At 41.3% G+C, this 20,274-nt stretch overlaps 1 protein-coding gene across 3 annotated transcripts in view; it reads left to right on the top strand.

Moving 5' to 3' along the window:
* Positions 1-20,274, top strand: part of b4galnt4a (beta-1,4-N-acetyl-galactosaminyl transferase 4a) — a 151,653-nt gene that overhangs the window by 47,943 nt on the left and 83,436 nt on the right. For all 3 annotated transcript variants that reach the window (XR_015100694.1, XM_086109068.1, XM_086109069.1), the window contains exon 2: positions 2,989-3,101. Coding sequence is in view for 2 of the 3 variants with exons in the window: in XM_086109068.1 (XP_085965194.1) it covers positions 2,989-3,101 (113 nt within the window). In the remaining variant the exon portion in view is untranslated. The remainder of the gene's footprint in view (positions 1-2,988; positions 3,102-20,274) is intronic.

Raw genomic sequence — 20,274 nt, 5'->3', positions numbered from 1 at the left:
CATAACATTTGTACAAACACAGAGAGATATTGTATTATTTTAATATATCTTCAATATACTTTCCGTGCCCTTTATAATACTGTATATGCTTTCGTTTTTGCTAGCTTGCAATCTGGTTGCTCTCCAACCAGATATACCATTGGTGACTTGGTCCCTTGAAAAAAAGGTACAACCTGCCATGCATGTTTTTGGAATATGAAACTGGAGGAGCCGGAGAAAATCCACGCAGGCACGGGGAGAACATGTCAACTCCACACAGGGATGCCAGAGCCAGAATCGAACCCTGCACCTTTGCACTGTGAGGCCAACACGCTAACCAGTCGACCACCCGCCCTTATACTTATTTTTTTACAAAAAAGGATCATACAGTATTTACAAAAATAGGTTACATTTACAAAAGTATCCTTAAACATCCCATCTAAAACCTGCCCAGCAACAAGGGCCTCTATCATCCATCCATTTTCCGAACCGCTTGATCCTCACTAGGGTCGCGGGGGGTGCTGGAGCCTATCCCAGCCGTCTCCGGGCAGTAGGCGGGGGACACCCTGAATCAGTTGCCAGCCAATCGCAGGGACCTCTATCATTAGTCGCCAAATTGACTGTTAACACAAGCGTAGCTCCTGTCAAGAGCCTTATTATCCCCCCCCCCCCCCCCCCCTTCTATCCCCTTGTCAACTGCTTTGTTTGCAGGTTTTTGGAATTCAGATTAAAAAAAAGGTTTTGATGGAGGAACAAACTTAGAAGTTGGAGGTGTCCTGCTGCTTTTAGATTTTTGTTCAACAATAGATGAAGAATGGGACCAGGTATGAGATATAGTCAGAGAGAGCCTCCCTTTGATCTGGTTGAGCTTTGAAGGAGCTTGGATGCTTCTCTTAGACAAACCGTGACCGGTTGGACTATAAACTTGCAACTTTAAGAGCACGTCTCCTGTGGCTTGAGCTCAATTGAAAGTTGCTGTCACTGAAAGCTGCCATGACTTTCATTTCCTGGTATTACTTTTCTCTGAAAGCTTCGTTTTTTCTTTTTCCAGGGTGAGTGAGAGTCAGAACACAATATATCGTCACACCATTGGAGAGAATGAGCAGTTTGGAAGAGAAGGCAACCTGAGCATGGCAATTTCCTCCGCCATTCCATTTATTCAGGAAGTTAGTCACATGTTTCAGATCAAATAATAGTTTTTATCATACTTTTCTTGAATCTGTGAAATTGCAAAGATCGCTAGTCGGGAATGACGGTGTTCATTGTAGAAGGAGCCATGCACACTGGAGCCTTTGGAGGGATGTTCACATTTCATTACTGTTCCTCTGACGTAGGAGGTAATTTTTTTCAACAAAATGTTGCTTGTTATCAAACTCCCCCCCAAAAACCAAAAAATATTAATTTATGCTTTTGTCCTTGTGGAAGAGCAGACCCATGAAAGAATGAGTTAAATTTTGAAGCTGATCCATGTAAAACTGAGGGTCTGGAATGTTTTACAAGTCCCCTCCTCAATTTCTCAGTGTTTAATATGTGTATTTTTAAAAGAAAGAGGGGGGTGGGGGAATCGAAGGACGTTCCTTCGGAAGCTGAACAGAGTCCATTCCAAGAAGTTTTACATTTTGATTTATTCCAATTTATAATAGAGTTTTCATGTTTCAAAGAAATAAAGTCTACATCCATCCATTTTCGATACCACTTATCCAGTTCAGAGTTGTGGATGGCTGGCGCCTGTTCCAGCTGAGTTTGAGCAGAAGGCAGAGTTCAACCTGGACTCGTCTCGAGTCAGTCCCAGGGCACGTACAGGAATAGAAAATTTTTCACACACACATTCACACAGTGACACCATCAGTGACCGGTGTGAGAAAATTGCGGCATAGAATTCAACGCTTCCACAAATCCAAATTTTCCTGTTCTACATCTTTTCTCACTTTTTATTATGATACAATGGTCAAATCCGTGGTCAACAGATTTGGTGTTGAAGCAAACTGGATTATGCCACCTTGGTGGGGGTCTGCGCTTTATCAAGTGTCACTTTGGTTCTATTTTGAATCTTTGACATATACACGCAACTTCCTCCAATTCAGTCTATTCAGACTCTTTGTTAAGGGGGCATATGGGAAAACTTTTAGCTCTCATTATGCTTTATAGCTACCCGTTCTCCCCACTTTGTCTTTTAATCACAATCTGTTCCCTGGTCTGTGCCTGTGTATGCAAGCATGTATAAGTGTACTATATTCAATTGTGTCGAGCTAAATGGAGCCTCCCCTGCTCCAGTAGGCAATGAACCACTCTGTGTAATGCATGCCCCATGCCAGAGAGCCCCCCCCCCCCCCCCACACACACACACCCTCAACCCATGCCTGCTCTGAAGGGACCACATTTTATTGCACCCCATCTGAACAGCAACAGCACTGTCAACCAAGTGGGATCAAATAGAGAGCAATTCAAATACAGAGATGAGAGGGAAGAGGGTATGGATGGCTTTGTTGTATGATCGTACACAAACCCTTATGGGTGCCCACTGTTTCACGATTGATTGATAGATTTTTTTGCTCCAAACACACCGACACACAAATGTTGAACTGTATCACTGTGCTGCGTTGACTTGCTCTAACTTTTGCTGTTTTTGCTCTGATTCCATCATCCGCAACAATGCACTTACAGTAGATACTTTTCAGGCTGTTCAGAAAGATGACAGTGACACACTAGTATGCAAAAATGTTGTCACCGTTTTTAGATGAGAGAATTGTACTGGACTAATGTTTACTCCTTGAATTTGTATGGCCTTGATTAGAGTGCATCGGCACCAAGTAGAACCCCCCCCCCCCCCCCCGCAATTGCTTGAAAGTATTATTGACCATAAAAACATGATTCTAATGAAGATAAGAATCAGGATTACACTTTATCTTCTTTAGGATCATCATTACGCGAAGATGATTAAAAGGGAGCTGACGATGACAGTAGCCATGTTGGCCAGCTTTTTGAGCAGTGCTCATGTTTTTTGTCTAGATGGGGAGAGACAGAGCGAGGGCTCGGACACCAGCCGCAAGAGGGACACTCGCTCTTCAACTAGCCACCACAAGAGTGAGGACACCAGCGACAGTCGGGAGGATGAAGCGGCGGTGAGTCTCACTTGTATGCAATTGCTTGTGGTCTTTTCTTTTCACTGTCAGCTGGGAGAGTGTCGAGCTCACCTACAACCCCGATTAGAATAAACGGTCCAGAAAGCAGCTTGATCGATGGAGAGAGGTTACATTTCGGTAGGCTGCACAGTTTTTATCCATTCATCCCTTTTCTGTGGTGCTTGTCTTGTTCAGAGTCAGTAGGAAGCTGGAGCCTATGCCAGCTGACCTTTGGCAAGAGGAAACGTAGACCCTGGACTCTTCACCAGTTATGTGTGTAGCATAAAATGCATTATGTAACCCGAAAAATGAAAGCCTTCAATGAGCCTAACATGCTGGTTTTGGGAATATGGGTGGGTGGGAGTAGCCTACAAGCACAGGGGTAACATGCAAACTAGACTTTATGTGATCAATATAAATAACACACATACTGCAGCTAGTTATTTTTGAAAAGTTGTGTTTTGGGTTTTTTTGGATGCAGATAAGATGTTTCTGGGATTTTTCACCAGTCTAAAAGAAAAACTATACAAATGCTTTTACTTTATGATTGAATGGTCAAGGGCACAGAGGTGCAACTTCAGCTTGCGAATGCTTTTCATTCCCACGACACCAGAGGCCGAAAATAGTACATTAGCTCTTTGGACTCATGTGCACAATGCTAGTACAGAATGAGCCTGGAGTGAACAAGGCTGTGTTTGCTATCATGGCTTATTTGACGGACTCAATCAATTATGTTATCTATCGATAGTTTTGGCAAATTAGCCTATCACCAATTTCGAGTCAAGCAAAAAGTCTCATGCAAACTCCAGACATTAAATCCAGAACAGAGTTAAACCCCAAACCTAAAAACGATAATGCCGATGCGCTAACCACTTGACTTGACTTACTGCTCACATGAAAAAATATCTTTAATTAGAGCGAGTGACAGAGAATCATGCTATCCATCTTTAATCAAGTCTTGTCATATTCACACATTGAAGTGTAATATTTTCAAATGTAATTCAGTGTTATTCAGTGTAATCAACCAAATATATTCCCTGTCTTGAGACTCAGTGTCTTGAATGTATTAGCTTAGGCGTCAAAACAATTTTGCTTCTCCTTTCCTCTGTTCTTACACTTTAAAACTCGAAGTACAACACTATCCATCCTTCCTTCCATTTTCTTTCGCGCTTGTCCTCATGAGGGTAGACCCTATCCCAGAAGTCGGCGTAACGGCAGATGCAGAAAAGTACACACTTTAAGCCAAGTTGCTAGGCCATGGAGGAGGCGATGTACTCAAAGTCCTTCCTTTTGTCAACCTACCGGTACTCTCTGCTAATGAGTCCAAAGGGGGCTCTGATTTAACAGTTAGCTGCTGAGTACAGGATGCCCTGCATGTGAAAAAACGGTCCAGTGTGTCATCCTCCCAATTAACCAAATGCAACACCATATTCATGTAACAACATGTTCTTGCCCGCAAAGAAACAGTAGCACGACACAGTTTAAGCTGAATGCCAAATGCTGAGGATGCCATATACTGTGTTTCCTTTCGTGAAACGTATCAGTCTTCAAAATCGATTTAAAAGAACACGAAAGGAAATGTGTTGAAGAGATAACAGCCATGACGGGGAATAAGGGATACTTGGGAGCGGAGCGTTAAATCCGCCTGATAGCACTCTGGTTTTGCCTCAGTGACGGCCAAATGGATAGCGGCATTCTAAATGAGCCAGTCTCGTGTGACCAAGCTGAGAATTTCCTCTGCACTGTAAAAATTGTGTTGAAGTCACTAAAATGTGCCAGAAAGCTAACATATATTGCTATTGGATAATTCAAAATGTGTCACTTTGTCATTTGTCCCCTGAATGGCTTCCTCAGATGATGATTACCGCAGGGCTCATTCTTAGGTTGTACATAATGCACGATTACGACGCGCATTTTCGAATCAGCCGGCTAAAGGAATGTTTTTTACTGAGCAAAGTCAGCTGTTTATTGAATATCAAGGGCATTACGTTGGCCACGTTTGCCCGTGTGTCACATGTCACTGCTTGCCCCGCGTCAGCAAAGTTAAATGTCGCTGCATTCACAAGGTGCCGTTTGACCACATTCAACCGATTTCAGTACCCGTGAGCTAAATTGTTCAAAAGTGCGATTCATACGCATCTTAAGTTCTCCACTCACTTTATTGCTGTTGTTCATTCTTTTGTAGGACATTTAAGGATTTTAAAATGTCTTCACAAAACGGTATAAAATCCCTCATTATGAATATAATGACTAACATTTTTGCAGTTCTGACTATTATGTCAGTATTGCTTGAAGAAATTACAGCCACATGAACCAATAGCATGCCGATCACTGGCATTTGAACACACACACACACACACACACACACACACACACACACACACACACACACACACACACACACACACACACACGTTTGTTTATTTATATTTAAATCTGTGAATGTGCCCTGCGATTGGCTGGCAACCAGTTCAGGGTGTACCCAGCCTACTCCCTGAAGACAGCTGGAATTGGCTTCAGCACGCCAGCGAACATTGTGAGGATGAGAAAATGGATGGATGGATGGATGAAATCCTCTGTATATTTTGACAAATGTCACAGATGCGTTATTAAGACAACTGAGAACGGTTTTAAACAATGAAAACAACATAATCTTATTTGAAATCCAAAAGCAATTGGATCACAGAGATAAATGAAGATTTGAAGCGGTGACTCCTTTTGCTGCAATATTTTCCCTGCATTTTCTGCATACAGGGAAAGTTATCTTGAATTTATTTTCTGAATGCAATAATTTGACTGCGGATGTGATTATTTGTATTTAGATTGAACAATTTACCATGAGAAAATTTCAATTGAATCGAGCTTGACCAGCGTCCCATTAATTGCTTCATCTTTCCACTGTAAGCAACAACTTTTACCTTTCCTAATGTGCCTGTGTACTATTTGTTGGCTGAACCTAAAAACATGCTGTCAAACCCAACAACTACAACCCTCTTGATACCCATTCACCACAAACGTTTTGAATCTTAATGTGCATGTGCTTACTTGTGCGCATGACCTATGATGACATACTTTACAGTTCTCCCTTGTTGGCAGCTCACACAGCAACATCGTCCAGAGGATGAAACTAACTATTAGAGTATTCCTGTGAGAGTGGTCCATTTTTTTCCAAATGTCACTGCCAAAGGTCAAAGCTGTTCACATTCTGGGGCCTGAATGTCAGACACCAATTGTGTGTGTATGTGTGCATGTGTTTGTCTCTAAGGAAGTGAGAGGCACAACGTGAGGAATTATTCAGTGTGTTTAATGTAATGTTATATGGGTCAGGGGAACGGCGCCTCCTCTTCCCTATTTGCCTGCTCTGTTAAATGTCTCTAGTTTGCGACGCTAATAACTCATGTTCGACATTTTACGCAACGGGAACATGGTAGCATGGATTAAAATGAGAAAACACCTCAGTTTGCACATAATTGGATTTCATACAGAACAGCCCAAAAAAATGGGGTTCCCCTTGATTTGAAAAATGACTACTAACTACTGCCCTTGTTTCTCAGGTTTAGAATAGCTAATTCACTTTCATACTTTAATAAAGTAGTAGAAGTAATTAAAAAGATGATGGTATGAACACGCAATCTTATTTCAAATAAAACCATGCACATTTTTTGGGGGGGGGGGACTAGGATGTAAAATGGAAGAAGCAGACAAAAACATTGTTGAAAGGTGAGAAGAACTGGGGTGAAAAGAGGAGGAGCAAGATCTCAAGTGCAATAGATGACATGACATTCTTCTTCATTCGCTGCGAAAAAGTTGAAATTCATTTTCTTTTTGTGTATTTATAGCCAAGAAAAAAAGATTAGAATTTTATCTAGATATAACTATTTAGTATAGCACTCTGTACATCTGTGTATGTATGTGTTTTGTACATTATTTCTGCATGCAATAATGTACTGCAATATTTGTTTGGACAGCATTGTATATTTTAATATAAATTAATCAATATGTAGCAATAGACCACCCTTCCCCATTTTGCTATACTGTATGTTTTCAAATATTGTTTTGTGCGGGTGATGAATCTACTACGACCGCTACTATGGCTACAATAATATATTAAAGAACAACAAATAATACAAAATAATATAAGTGCTATACAGGACAGTGGACCCCTGCTATTCATAGGGGGAAGGGACCGGCCTGGCCCACAAGTAAAAACAGAGGGTCAGTGGGGGTAAAAAAAATAAAGTAATTAATATTATTTAAACTAAATTGGAAAATATCTGCAAATATGTTAATCCACGAGCGCAGAAACGCAAGTTTGTAGGGTTCCTCTGTATGCCATAGTTTCTGTACAGATAGAGCCAAGGAAACTCAACAATAACAGAAACACAACATAAAGTCAGACGCTTGGTATCTCCTGAGCAGCGAATACTTGGGATTGTTTGCAAATGTAAACAAATGTTGTTTTTTAGTCAGGGTTCCTTAAAGCTTGCAAAAGGTTGCAAAGACCGAAACATACTCTGATGAAAAATCAACATTCGCAACTTATGGAAAGACTCACAAGCATTCGCCGCTCTGTGAGATGCCACCTTAACCACACACCGCTGTTTGATCCCAGGATCATAGTCAAAGTATGATTTTTAGATTACATTTTAAAATGATTCAAGTTTGGACATCGTTTTAAGCCCTTGCCAAAACTGTTACAAAGTCTCACCCCACACAATCATATCCCTTAAATTTATCCGTGTGGTGTTTTTTTTCTTTCCAATTCATATTTATTTATTTTTCATTAATTTTTTTAAACGTGTTGAGAAGTGAATAAATACAAGGAGAAAAAAGAAACTGTGACTTCATAAACCATGGGATATTTACTTGTTTTCCCCTGAAAATAAAGTTGTGGCACAGTGTAACATTGTGGTAATGCACCTCATAAGGTACGTGCAAATGCTTGGTTGGAGTTGCAATTGAAATAAGTGAAGGAATCATCACATTTGCTCCCACTGAGGTGAGTGTCTGAATAGTTTACACAGCAGCTGTGCGAACACGGCCTGATGTTAATTTTAGTGATGCTAATTTTAGTGTCACAAAGAAGGTCCTCATTTTACCCTGAACAAGCTCCGTGTTGGCTTTAGTCAGCCATGTTTTTATACCCACAGTTCTGTCAGTGACTCCCAAAATAGACCGCATTTGTGTTACCATGATTCCTTTGAAATTATTTGGCAATATTATGATATACTAAAAAAAAAAATCCCTCTGTGGAAGTGTTTTTGAAACTTCTTTTCCCCTTCACATATCTTCAGTAGCTTTATAACGATTTGGCTTCATGACTGAACTTTTGTGCTTTTGAAACTAAAAAGTTCCAAGGACACTTTTGCACACTCTGTCACATTTTTTAAGGGCAAGACAAAATAGTTTCAGACTCACTGCAAATGATGGATACGGATTTATTATTGCCATAGTCATCATTGCTTCATGGCCAATATTGAATATGACCCTGCCACATTTTGAGTTAAAATTTCTATTTGGTGAAAGATAAGTGATAAAAAAAAATGTACGGATGCCTCTCAGTGTGAAATTTCACATGAAAGTGTAAAAACGTAGTCTATTTTAGATATTTTGTTTTGCTTCCATTCTCTTCAAACATTGGCGACATCTCCTGTAGGTAGGAATGCCTTTCTGTGTCTGTATGTGCCTTGTGGATGACATCAGTTGCAGATAGTTTTAATATGGTTATTTTTTACATTTTGATTCGTGCTCACCAACATGGTGGGTGCTCTTGGGAACCAGGTAGCCCCCAGGGACTGCATGAGGAGACAGCCGGCCAGTTCGAAGTTAAAATACATTGTAGCTTACTCATACATTGTCATAATTTCTCAGGAATGTTGTCCAAACCCAATTCCAAACAGATTGTGACTTTGTGTTTAAACATAAATAAAACAGTCATTCAACAGTCCGTGGTCTCTGTTGTCGTATTTTACCTTTCGTAATGCGCCACCGATTTTCAATGGGAGACAGGTCTGGACTGCAGGCAGGCCAGTCTAGTATCCGCACTCTTTTACAACCAAGCCACGCATTTGTAACACCTGCAGAATGTGAGTTGTCGTTGTCTTGCTGAGGTAAGCAGGAGTGTCCGTGAAAAAGAAGTTGCCTGGATAATAATAATAATAATAATAATAATACATTTTATTTATAAGCGCCTTTCAAGACACCCAAGGACACTTTACAATAACAAAAAACACAAAACAATACGGGTTGAGCAGCGGTAGCCAAAACGCGCCAGCGTTCACTCAACCCGGAAGTCAGAAAGAAACCACTGGATGGCAGCATATGTTTCAAAACCCGTATGTACCTTTCAGCATTAATGGTGCCTTCACAGATTGCGTAAAATACCCAATCCATGAGCTCTAACAAAGGCCCATAACATCACAGATGATAGCTTTGGAACTTTGCGCCCATAACAGTCCGGAGATTTCTTTTCCTGTTTGGCGCAGAGGACACGTCATCCACAATTTCCAAAACAATTTGAAATGTGGACTCGTCAGACCACAGAACCCTTTTCCATTTTTCATCAGTCCATCTTAGATGAGCTTGAGCCTAGAGAAGAGAAAAGAAATGACTTCACTCTTGTCTCTCAACAGGGAGATATTTTCATCATTGTGGTAATTTTACAATGGCACATGTAGTGCAGGAGCCATGCCACTTTGTTAACCTCCAGTTGCTTTCAGAGCTGTAAATCTGACCAGTACATATCTCCCTGGCCTTGTTGATAGTTTATGGGAGATGGGAGGTAGCGGTAGTCTGTGACACACCCTGAGCCCGACGAGGGGCAGCTAGCCTGAACTGATTAGTAAATAAACACACAATGTACCCTTGATACACTGCTCGGTTACAGAATTGGCATGATAATGTAATTGCTTGCCTTCCAAATGACCTTAGGGATGAGCAACAGGACACATTTCTGCCGGTACCATGTCCATTTTGCATTTTAAATATTGTCATGCTCTGAAAAATCAGTTCAGTGGCAGCGCTCTCTCTCCCCTGCTGGTTGGTTGATGATTGGATCTGCAGCCAGCCAAGTGGAAATGGATGTCCCATGAGGCGTTTGGTCCGTCAGCCCAACTGCCCCTGCTGTGGATGTCTGCATCTTGCACACGGTTTGCCTGCCAATTTCCCCTCGTTTGCAGTATCACTCGTATTTTACCAAAGCAACAGGGTTTCTTTTTTTTTTTTTAACTTCAATGATGCACCACAGTGCAATTTTGCTCACTAGCCAACCAACAAACAACAGTTGTCTCATTTTGTCACACAATCATAAGCTTTCCTTGAACGTCTGTCAAAGCTTTCATCCAATTCAAGGAGACACATTAACCGAGAGCCGCGGTGGGCTCAAGTGAAAGGAGCCACAAAGAAATACAACTGTGAATAAATAGATTTGACAGTAAGGCATTGAACAAGTTGCCAACAGATTCGAAGTACACTGGTCCAATGTGTCACTCAAAGGCATTGTTTGCGCCCCTGTGTCACTTCAATGCTGTGAATTTTAAACATTTTCCCACCTGTCACTCATGAGTCCTTACAGTCGTTAATTCGTTTTCCCCACTTACAGCGATGCAGCTTGTGCGGTGGTATCAACAATAATAAATGTGCACAAGCAGTATTCCAGTGTGGCAGAGTTGTGGTGCATAGCCAGACCAAAAAAAAAAATATATATATATATGTATATATAAAACGATCACGGTACCTTGTTCTTCTTCTAAGAATTCACTCGGATTAGCAAGGTCGGATAGTCGGTTTCCTCAACTTCATGGCAGAGGTTAACAAGCTGAGCGTTTATCATCGTGAATTGCATTGAATGGGGAAAATATGGAACGTATAACATAAGTGTTGGATCTATTTGGGTTTTGCACATATCTACAACTTGTTTTATTTTGCACCAGTGATGCAAGTAGGGAGTTGTAGCCTCTGGATTAAGCGCAGACAGGCGGTATGAGTACAGCTGCCTTTCAGCATTTATCTTACGTTTACACTTAAATGGAAAGGCAATGGTAATTAATGTCTTTCTCGGAGTGTTTATAATTAAACTTCAAAGAGCTTGATTTAACAACAAACCCGGCTGTTCGTGGATGTAACCATCAAACAGGGAGTTCTTCCTCATCACTTTTCAAGCTCTGGGGTGTTTACAGCTCTGTCATATGAGGCTGTTGAAGGGTTCGCTCTAGAATTGGTTTTCCTCTGGGTATTTCTCTACTTTAAGTCCCTCAATCACCTCTCAGGCATTTGTTAAGCATGTGGTGGGTCCATAGAAACCAGAGGTTTAAGTTGCAGGCCAGGCAATGCTCCAGTAGTGATGTGTGTTATGCTTTCATGCCACATGTCAAGTACAAAGTTTAAGCCCGTTATACAGTCCGTATACAGTATAACTGCACCTGTATACAGTATTTACATCTTCAGGTAAACGATGGGCACATTTCTTAATTTACATACATTTATCATGTAGCTAGCATTCGTATTTGTGTGAGCAGGTAAAATGTTGAAAGGGATTACTGTATTTTCCGCACTATAAGGCACACCTAAAAGCATTTTATTTTCTCAAAAGCCGACATAGCGCCTTATCATCCAATGCGCCTTATGTATTTATCAATATTCTGATTTCTTGGACGCAGTATTTAAAATGTTCTGTAAAGCGATTTGTTCCAGCTGCAGCGGTGAAAGCTCTATATAAATAAAGCTGTCTTTTATTATATTGTATTATATTCCCTTTCGCATACCTCCATCTAGCGCAGGGGTGGGCCATTATTTTCCCGGGGGGGCCAAATGAGAAGCAGAAAATATTGTGGAGGGCCGGTCCAAAAGTTAGAAATCTACTCCTGATTTCTATTTTATTTCTACGTTGAAATAAGTTAATGACATTGTTTACAGAAGCTGATAAGAGTATGTATTATTTCTAGATAATGAAAGTGCAGTTATTTTACAGAAAAATGATTTCTTCAGTGAAATTATGCAAAACAATTCTAATTGTGCAACACTTGTAACTCTTTTTCAGTCAGATGAACACTACAATAATTTCTGATTTTAAATTTCCCGTGAAGATAGCACAATGTCTTTGTATGCCAGTAATAATGTAACAGAACTCACATTTTTTGTCCTAACTGCCAAACAATGTAGAAAAAATATAAGCAAGCATGTTTCAGTGTTTAGATTTTTTTTTCTTGTTTTTTCTTGTTCAATCTAGCCCAGGGGTGGGCAAACCTTTTGGCTCGGGTGCCACATTGATTTCTAAATTTGACAGGTGGACCGGGTCAGCACAAGATACGGTACATATTAAAAAAATGTATATGTTAACAGTCCATACCAAACATCAACAGAACAGAAGTATTAAAGTATTACCATACTTTTTTTTTTTTTTTTTTTAAATGAGAACAGTGAAACAACTGTGTTGAACGTCCAAGTATGTTAACAACATACTGTACATGTGTGACAACACAAGCAACAAAGTGCAACAATATATTGCCCATAAACTGCAGCATACAGTACAGGTATGTGACAAAATTTAACAAAATTAGGACTATTTTCTCCCAAATGAGACACGTAAAAGACCTGGTGGCTTTCTTTCCACTCACTGTCTCGAACTTAACCTCCCCTCGATCACCACACAAGACAGCGTTGCTCAGCTGATGTCATGCATCGAACTTTTGAAGCGAGCCACGGGACGCTTCGAAGTCTTCGATGCCCATACCGCTATGGAAATCGATTACTCTCTTATTAGCGGGCCAGTTTGCGGAAAGTTTTTAGCACGATAACAGTCAAACCATTTCAGGAAACGTTTATTTACTCGACTGTCCGTCGAGCCGCATACAATTCACCCTGAGCATGGAAACACCCAGAATTGGACTGAGCAAGAATCGCTTCCTTGTTTTTCAAAGTCTCGTAGATTTGAGTCTTTCAGACTCGAAGCGTCTCTTGAATGTTTTATACTTTGTAACCTGCTTCGTTTAATCAGATGCACTTCACTTACTGTTTGTTCCTCTTCGTTTGGATGCCATGATCTACAGGACGTAAAAATGTTCGCAATTCCAGTAAAACTCACTGCAATAAAGAGTCACTTGCATGTCGTCGTTTTGGAATCAATGATTGAAAATAGCGGCGCGGACACACTTATTCCGTCGTATCGAGCGGAGTTACTTAATTTAGCGCTACTACTGCGGGCTTCCGTATCGTCTCCCCCTCCCTCCCTGTGCTCTGCAACTTCAAGTAACTGACCTGTCATTACAAGTCCAAATGAAATGAATACAATCATTTACATCGAACCTTAATTGTGTACTGTGCCAACCATCGGCGGGCTGGATTAAAAAGACCAGGGGGCCGAATCCGGCCCGCGGGCCGTAATTTGCCCAGGTTTGATCTAGCGGATGCATAACACAACCACTATTGTAGCTTCTATTCCATGCGCCTTATCATGTGCCCTATATATGAAAACAGTTTTAAAATAGGCCGTTCATTAAAGGTGCGCCTTATATTCCGAAGCCCCTTATAGTGCGGAAAATACGGTAATATTGCCATACCATGTGCTTTAATTATTCATACAAGTGACCTTTGACTTGGCACTGAGTGTGCATAAGGCACTCTGAACAAAACAAAACAATATACTATACATGGGTGTTTCATCAAACTTACCACTATTTGACACAATTCACTTCAAGTACATTATGGGGGAAGAACATGTTTAAATTTTAATTGAAAAAAAAAGAATATGTAAAACATTTCTTTTTCATCATGCTATGACATGCAAACAGATGAGTATCAACAATGTTCTCGTGTCAAATGCGATTTAAACTTTTAAAGGATTTTTTTTGGAAGCAATTTGTCAAAAATCACAGTTCCAATGTGGACCATAAGTTTAGTAAACATTTTTGTTTTATTTTCTCTTTTTTTGTCTTCGGACAAATTGTATTATTACATGAGGCTTGACTTACGTCAATAAATGGACCTTTGACTGATTGGGGTGGTGTGCACTCCTAAAGATTTGGTGTGTGGTGTGCACTCCTCCAAACTTGTAAGCGCCACTGCCAGATGAAGCGAATCCTGCTCCTGTTGCCGCATGATACGGGAAAACAAAACCGTCAACATCGCCATTGTTCTTCTTCTGCACAAAGAAGTTGACAATAGAAGCAAGGAAGGATAAGACCAAACAATTTGGAACAGGAAAAGAAAAGCGTTTTCTCAGACGGATTATTTTTTTTCTTCCCAGACAGATAAGGAGCGAGAGTCTAAAAGCATCATTAAAAACATCAGTCTGTGGTTGCATGAAGTGGATTTATGGCTGGATGCAATGCTGAGAATTGGCCTGTGTGGATTTCAAAAAGTGAAGATCTCGATCTTGTTGTTTTTCTTCCCAAAAACCTATTTTCAAGTGTTCTTTTTCCTTTCATCTTTGCCATTTCATCTTACAATTGCATTCTGTTCTTTCCCCGTTGTGTGTCTCCTTTTGTAAAACAATTTGTGCCCTTTCTCAGTTGCCCCTCATCTTTCGTCCTTTTCTGTCCACCTCTTGCAATGATGTATCGGCGCCTGCGGTGAGCTTGCCCTGGACTCATACTCGTCATTGATTTCTGCTGTCCACACTCTGTCCGGACGGAGACCGGTCTCCGGGAGCTTGTTGATTGATCTCATCATGATCTATCGACTGTTTTGCCTTTTGCTTACCCCCCCCCCCCCCCCCAATAATCTGACTTGCCTTAAAATACTCATTTTTGAATGTGACATGCAGCAAAACATTCTTGTAACCTTGATCCCCAAATCTCATGTAAATACTTTTGTTTGTTTGTTTGTTTTTGTTATAAATCGAAATCAATAGCTGATTTTGTTTTGAGTAAGCAAATAAATCATGTTGGAAAAGTCTAAATTACAATTTTGTGTTCATTTTCAGAATTGGTAAATTCTGATTTCATTGAAGTAGGAGTAACACAATTTAGAAAAAAATACTCATGCATCCATCCATTACAAGTATTTTTTGAGGTGGTACTTTGTACTCTAGCATTCATTTTCAAAGCATTTACACCAAGTACCACTTACAAAAACACAGAGCGCTCCAAATACAACCCTAATGTTAAACATTAGAAGAGTCATACAGTAGCATAGTGGGTCTAAGTGTCCATATATATATATATATATATATATATATATATATATATATATATATATACACACACACACACACACACACACACACACATGGAACGCCATAACCAGGTGGCTGGCATAGTCTACCGAAACATCTGTGCGGAGTATGGACTGGAAACCCCAAGGTCAAAATGGGAAACACCTCCGAAGGTGGTGGAGAATGACAGAGCGAAGATCCTGTGGGACTTCCAGATCCAGACTGACAAGATGGTAATGGCGAACCAACCAGATATTGTGATCATAGATAAAGGGCAGAGGAAAGCCGTTGTAGTGGATGTAGCGGTCCCAAGTGATGGAAACATCAGAAAGAAGGAACATGAGAAACTCGAGAAATACCAAGGGCTCAGAGAGGAGCTGGAGAGAGCCTGGAAGGTAAAGGTGACAGTCGTGCCTGTGGTGGTCGGAGCACTCGGGGCAGTGACCCCCAAACTAGATGAGTGGTTGCAACAGATCCCGGGAACAACATCGGACATCTCAGTCCAGAAATGTGCAGTGCTGGGAACAGCAAGGATACTGCGCAGAACCGTCAAGCTTCCTGGCCTCTGGTAGAGGACCCGAGCTGAATGAGGGACGGACACCACCCGAGGGGGGGTGAGACGAGGAATTTTATATATATACAACAAATTTTAGCTGAACTGTATTTAGGCAGTGATTCTTTCAAGAGATGAGAGTGAGCCCAAGTATCACGAGTCATCCTAGTGCCACACTTTGTGAATCACTGAACAAATGTACAGCGAAGTTGACACATCACAAGAAAAAAAAAGGCAATTCAATCTATAATGATAATACAAATATTAAAACGGGTGATACATATATTGAATTGAGCATTCTTAGACTTTGTTCATTTTTGGAGTTTTATGCAATACTCTGACATGAGGATGTGTACACCTTTTTTTAAAATCTACTAAACTTTTGTGGTGAATCTAATAGATTGCTTTGCAAGTCATAATGGCTTAATAGTGTGATGACAATGGTGAGAGCTGCAAATCGCCCTGCTGTGGCTATAGCGGGGGTGGGGGTGGGGGGGGACTCAGCGCTCTAAAGGCATAAAAAGTGAACATTTCTTTAGGTATAAAATTCATATATAGGGCCTAGTTTGCTAAAGGTTTTGCTTGTGCAAAAACGGATGCAGACTTCTCACTCAAACCAGAGTGGAAGCTGATCTGTCCGGGCACACCCAGGATTGTATCTGCCAAAGGAAGAAAATTGCTGCGCAGTTCACTTTGTATATTCAGACAGTAGTATATGCGTATTAACTTAGGACGCGCATTGTATTTCATTCACGGAACATGTTGGCTGATATTGCAGTTTAAAAATAACACTCCCGAAATGCAGTTGCACTCTGGGACAGCTGTGCATAACAATTACTGTGATACTCTGGCAAGCAGGTGGTCCAGGCAAAATGAGAGGCGACAAGGAGAAGGGATTTTTTTTCCCGCTCATGTTAACATCCATTTTCCGAACCGCTTAATCCTCACAAGGGTCACGGGGGGTGCTGGAGCCTATCCCAGCCGTCTTCGGGCAGTAGGCGGGGGACACCCTGAACCGGTTGCCAGCCAATCGCAGGGCACACAGAGACGAACAACCATGCGCGCTGACACTCACACCTAGGGACAATTTAGTGTGTTCAATCAGCCTGCTATGCATGTTTTTGGAACGTGCGAGGAAACCGGAGCACCCAGAGAAAACCCACGCAGGCCCAGGGAGAACATGCAAACTCCACACAGGGAGGCCGCAGCTGGAATTGAACCCGGTACCTCCGCACTGTGAAGTCGACGTGCTAACCACTGGACTACGGGCCGCCCCTCATGTTAACATTTTTTTTTTAATGGTAGAAATGAAAATAAATGTGACATCATCTATTCAGCAGTGCAATCTTGGAGCTTCTGAATGACGTCAGGCCTGATTGGAGCCTGTAATGTATTTCTATGCAGATCAGTTTGCTGCCCTTATTTTTAGCTGTGTGTGTTTCAATGCACTGCATGTTTGCACGGTGGTTGAGAGAGGAAAGTCATTTCATCTGTGCTGTATGTTGCACATAGAGCATATTTGACAATAAAGCTTGACTTGACTCTACAAAGGAGGGGTCAATATAAATAGCTTGAATGTTCATCAATCGATGACGATACGATAACGATATATCGCCCAGCCCTAGTTGCAACAATAAAATAATTTAACATATACATGAAATTAAGTATAATCATTTCTTGACCTAAAAATCTGACACATGTATTCAATTCTTTTAAACACACAAAATTCTAGTTCAGTTTATGCAGTCGGAGAGGCAAACTTGACCACAACACGGCAAACCTTGTTAGACATGTTATGCTTATAAAAAGAGTATTACGTCGGTAAAAGTACCGTATTTTCACGACCATTCCGCACACCGTATTGTTGGGCGCAGTCTCAGTAATGGGTGCTATTTCTGTGTTTGACACATACACAAAACGCACTGTATTATTGGGCGCAGCCAGGCTTGTTAAAACATACGCCAGCTTAAACATACGGCATGCATGCACGCACGCTAAAAACACACTTTTAAAAAGCCAACGGAAGCAAAACTGAGTTCGGTTGTACTTTATTTTGCCATTTTACAATGTACTCACGTTTTTCTCTTCACCTCTTACACGCTCACCCTTCACTCATTGGCGACTGGTACCTGCTAGGGGCGTGCCTTTAGTGTCCTCTTACACGCCCACCCTTCACTCATTGGCGGACTTCCGCATGCCTGTCATCACTCACTCCGCCTTTTCTCTATATAAATAGCGTGTCGGCCAGAAGCGCTCTCAGTCATGCTTTGGAACTCGGCTCATACACTAGACCAGGGGTGCCCATTACGTCGATCCTGATCTACCGGTAGATCTAAGACAGGTCCGAAGTAGATCCGAGGAGTGTCGAGGAGAACAACCATTTGTGTGTCTTTTTACATGTTAGTAATATATTTTTTGTGTTAATGTACGCTGCACCCTAATCATCCTATCAGTCTCATTTTCACAAAATAAATATTTAAAAAATAAAATAAAGCAGGTAAATCTTGAATTTACGGTGGGCGTGATTACGTCACCGGAAGTTGTTAGCACTCAGCAGTCTGCAATTGCAGCTTGTGATAAGAGCTGTTGCGCTCTATCTTTTATCGTCATTATTCTCATTCAGAGTTTGCTTCGTGTACAATTCACCGAGGGCACGGGCAAAGAATATGAACCTAGGAGGGCCCAGGGAAGCACTTTAAAACGGTACGTGTGAGCTACGATAGTTAACAGGCTGCAAAAGTGCATCGCATGCCTCAGTTTCAGGCTGTTTCTCATCATAGTGTGTGTGTGTGTGTGTGTGTGTGTGTGTGTGTGTGTGTGTGTGTGTGTGTGTGTGTGTGTGTGTGTGTGTGTGTGTGCGTGCGTGCGTGCGTGTGTGCGCGTGCGCATGCGCGCGCATGCCGGTAAGGGTAGATCCCATGAGGTTAGTTGATCGAAAAGTAGATCTTTGGTCCAAAACGTTTGGGCACCCCTGCACTAGATGCTCCACATTATAAGGCGTCCTGTCCATTTTGGAGAAAATTTAAGACTTTTAATGGCGCCTTATAGTCGTGAAAATACGGTAGTCTTTGGCGTACGAAAATGTGTTGCGACAAACTACCCAGCTGTTATTAATGTACAGGATTTAATTTAATCATTTCCATCACACTGTTCGAACATCTTAAACAGGCTGACCGAGTCTGTCTTGCCTACCACTGCTGAAGCCCTCCGGTTGCCTCTGTTGTGTGTGTCAGAATATCAATTCCGATAAGTGTCTCGGTAGATTTATTCTGTCATTAAACACCCTCGAGCCTTGATTTTTCTCGCTTGAGCCAGTGAAAGTTTGCGGGTATATCGACACACTGGTCGAAGTTAATGTCTGGGAGGCATGGTTGGATCCAGAGAGGCAGCTCGAGGCATCTTGTGAGATGCCAACTGGCTCCGGAAAACCAATTCTTATTGGCGTTTGCAATTTGGGGCTGAGCGGACAGGAACAACTGTATGTTAATTGAAAGAAGGAATCGATGCTGCAGTCTTTGTGAGGGCGTCTTTATCCATGCTGTGTTCAAGACTCGTATTTTCGAGTGGGTAGGAAATAAGAGTTTTGCAGCATCCTGTATCAAGTTGTTTTGGTGCCAAATAAACGAGGTGACTCTCTCCAAGTGTAATTCACTTTTCCCGTGAAGCTTGTTAAATCTAGTTTTCCCTTGAGTGTATACTGGACACCAGAACTCAAATTTTACCGTTGTGGGCCTGTAAAGAATTGTGTTTTTCTTGTTTCACGGTGGAGGTTGGAGTTATGGCTTAATGGGGACATAAGGGGGGGGGGGGGGGTTATGATTATTTGCACTGTTTGCAAATAGCTGTGTCTCTGAAATGTTAAAAATAAATTCCAAAGAACTCTTGAGTTTTATGTCTGCTCTTCTGCCCCACCTAACATCCATTAAATCCAGTCATTTTCAAAATGGACTACACAGATGAATCATGTCATGGAGAAGACGATAAGTAAGCCTGGCTGCAGTTTTGGCATAGATTAGCATCTGTTAATAATGTTTTTTAGCTTTGGCTGCTGATAACAAACACATATTCAAATATTCAGCACTTTGACATCGACATTTTGATGAAAGCCGTGTTGAGGTCATCTCGTTGCTGGTGACTTGATTGTTCTTCTGTGCTGTTTTGTAACAATCCGGCTAAATGGGTAAACATGCCCTCGTTATGGGTCACCATATCAGATGGTTCTACATGGTGGGAATTTACAGTGTTTGTTCATCATCACAAACAGCTCTCCTTTCGATTAGATCGTATGGACTGAAAGATTTTTCAAAATCCTCCTGAAGCTTCTTTTTCTTTTCCCCCATTCAGCACTTAGCAAAGCCACACATTCAGTAACAGAAGACCATTTTAATCAATTAACCACTTATTTCATTTAGTGCACTCATCCGTTGCGAGCGGCGTCCCTTCCTTCTCCTTAAATCCAAATACGTTGG

The sequence above is a fragment of the Hippocampus guttulatus genome, chromosome 4 (assembly GCF_054856545.1).
Source record: "Hippocampus guttulatus isolate MCC_2025c chromosome 4, RoL_Hgut_1.0, whole genome shotgun sequence".
In the NCBI taxonomy this organism is placed as follows: domain Eukaryota; kingdom Metazoa; phylum Chordata; class Actinopteri; order Syngnathiformes; family Syngnathidae; genus Hippocampus; species Hippocampus guttulatus.
This window is presented reverse-complemented; position numbering and strand designations above follow the sequence as displayed.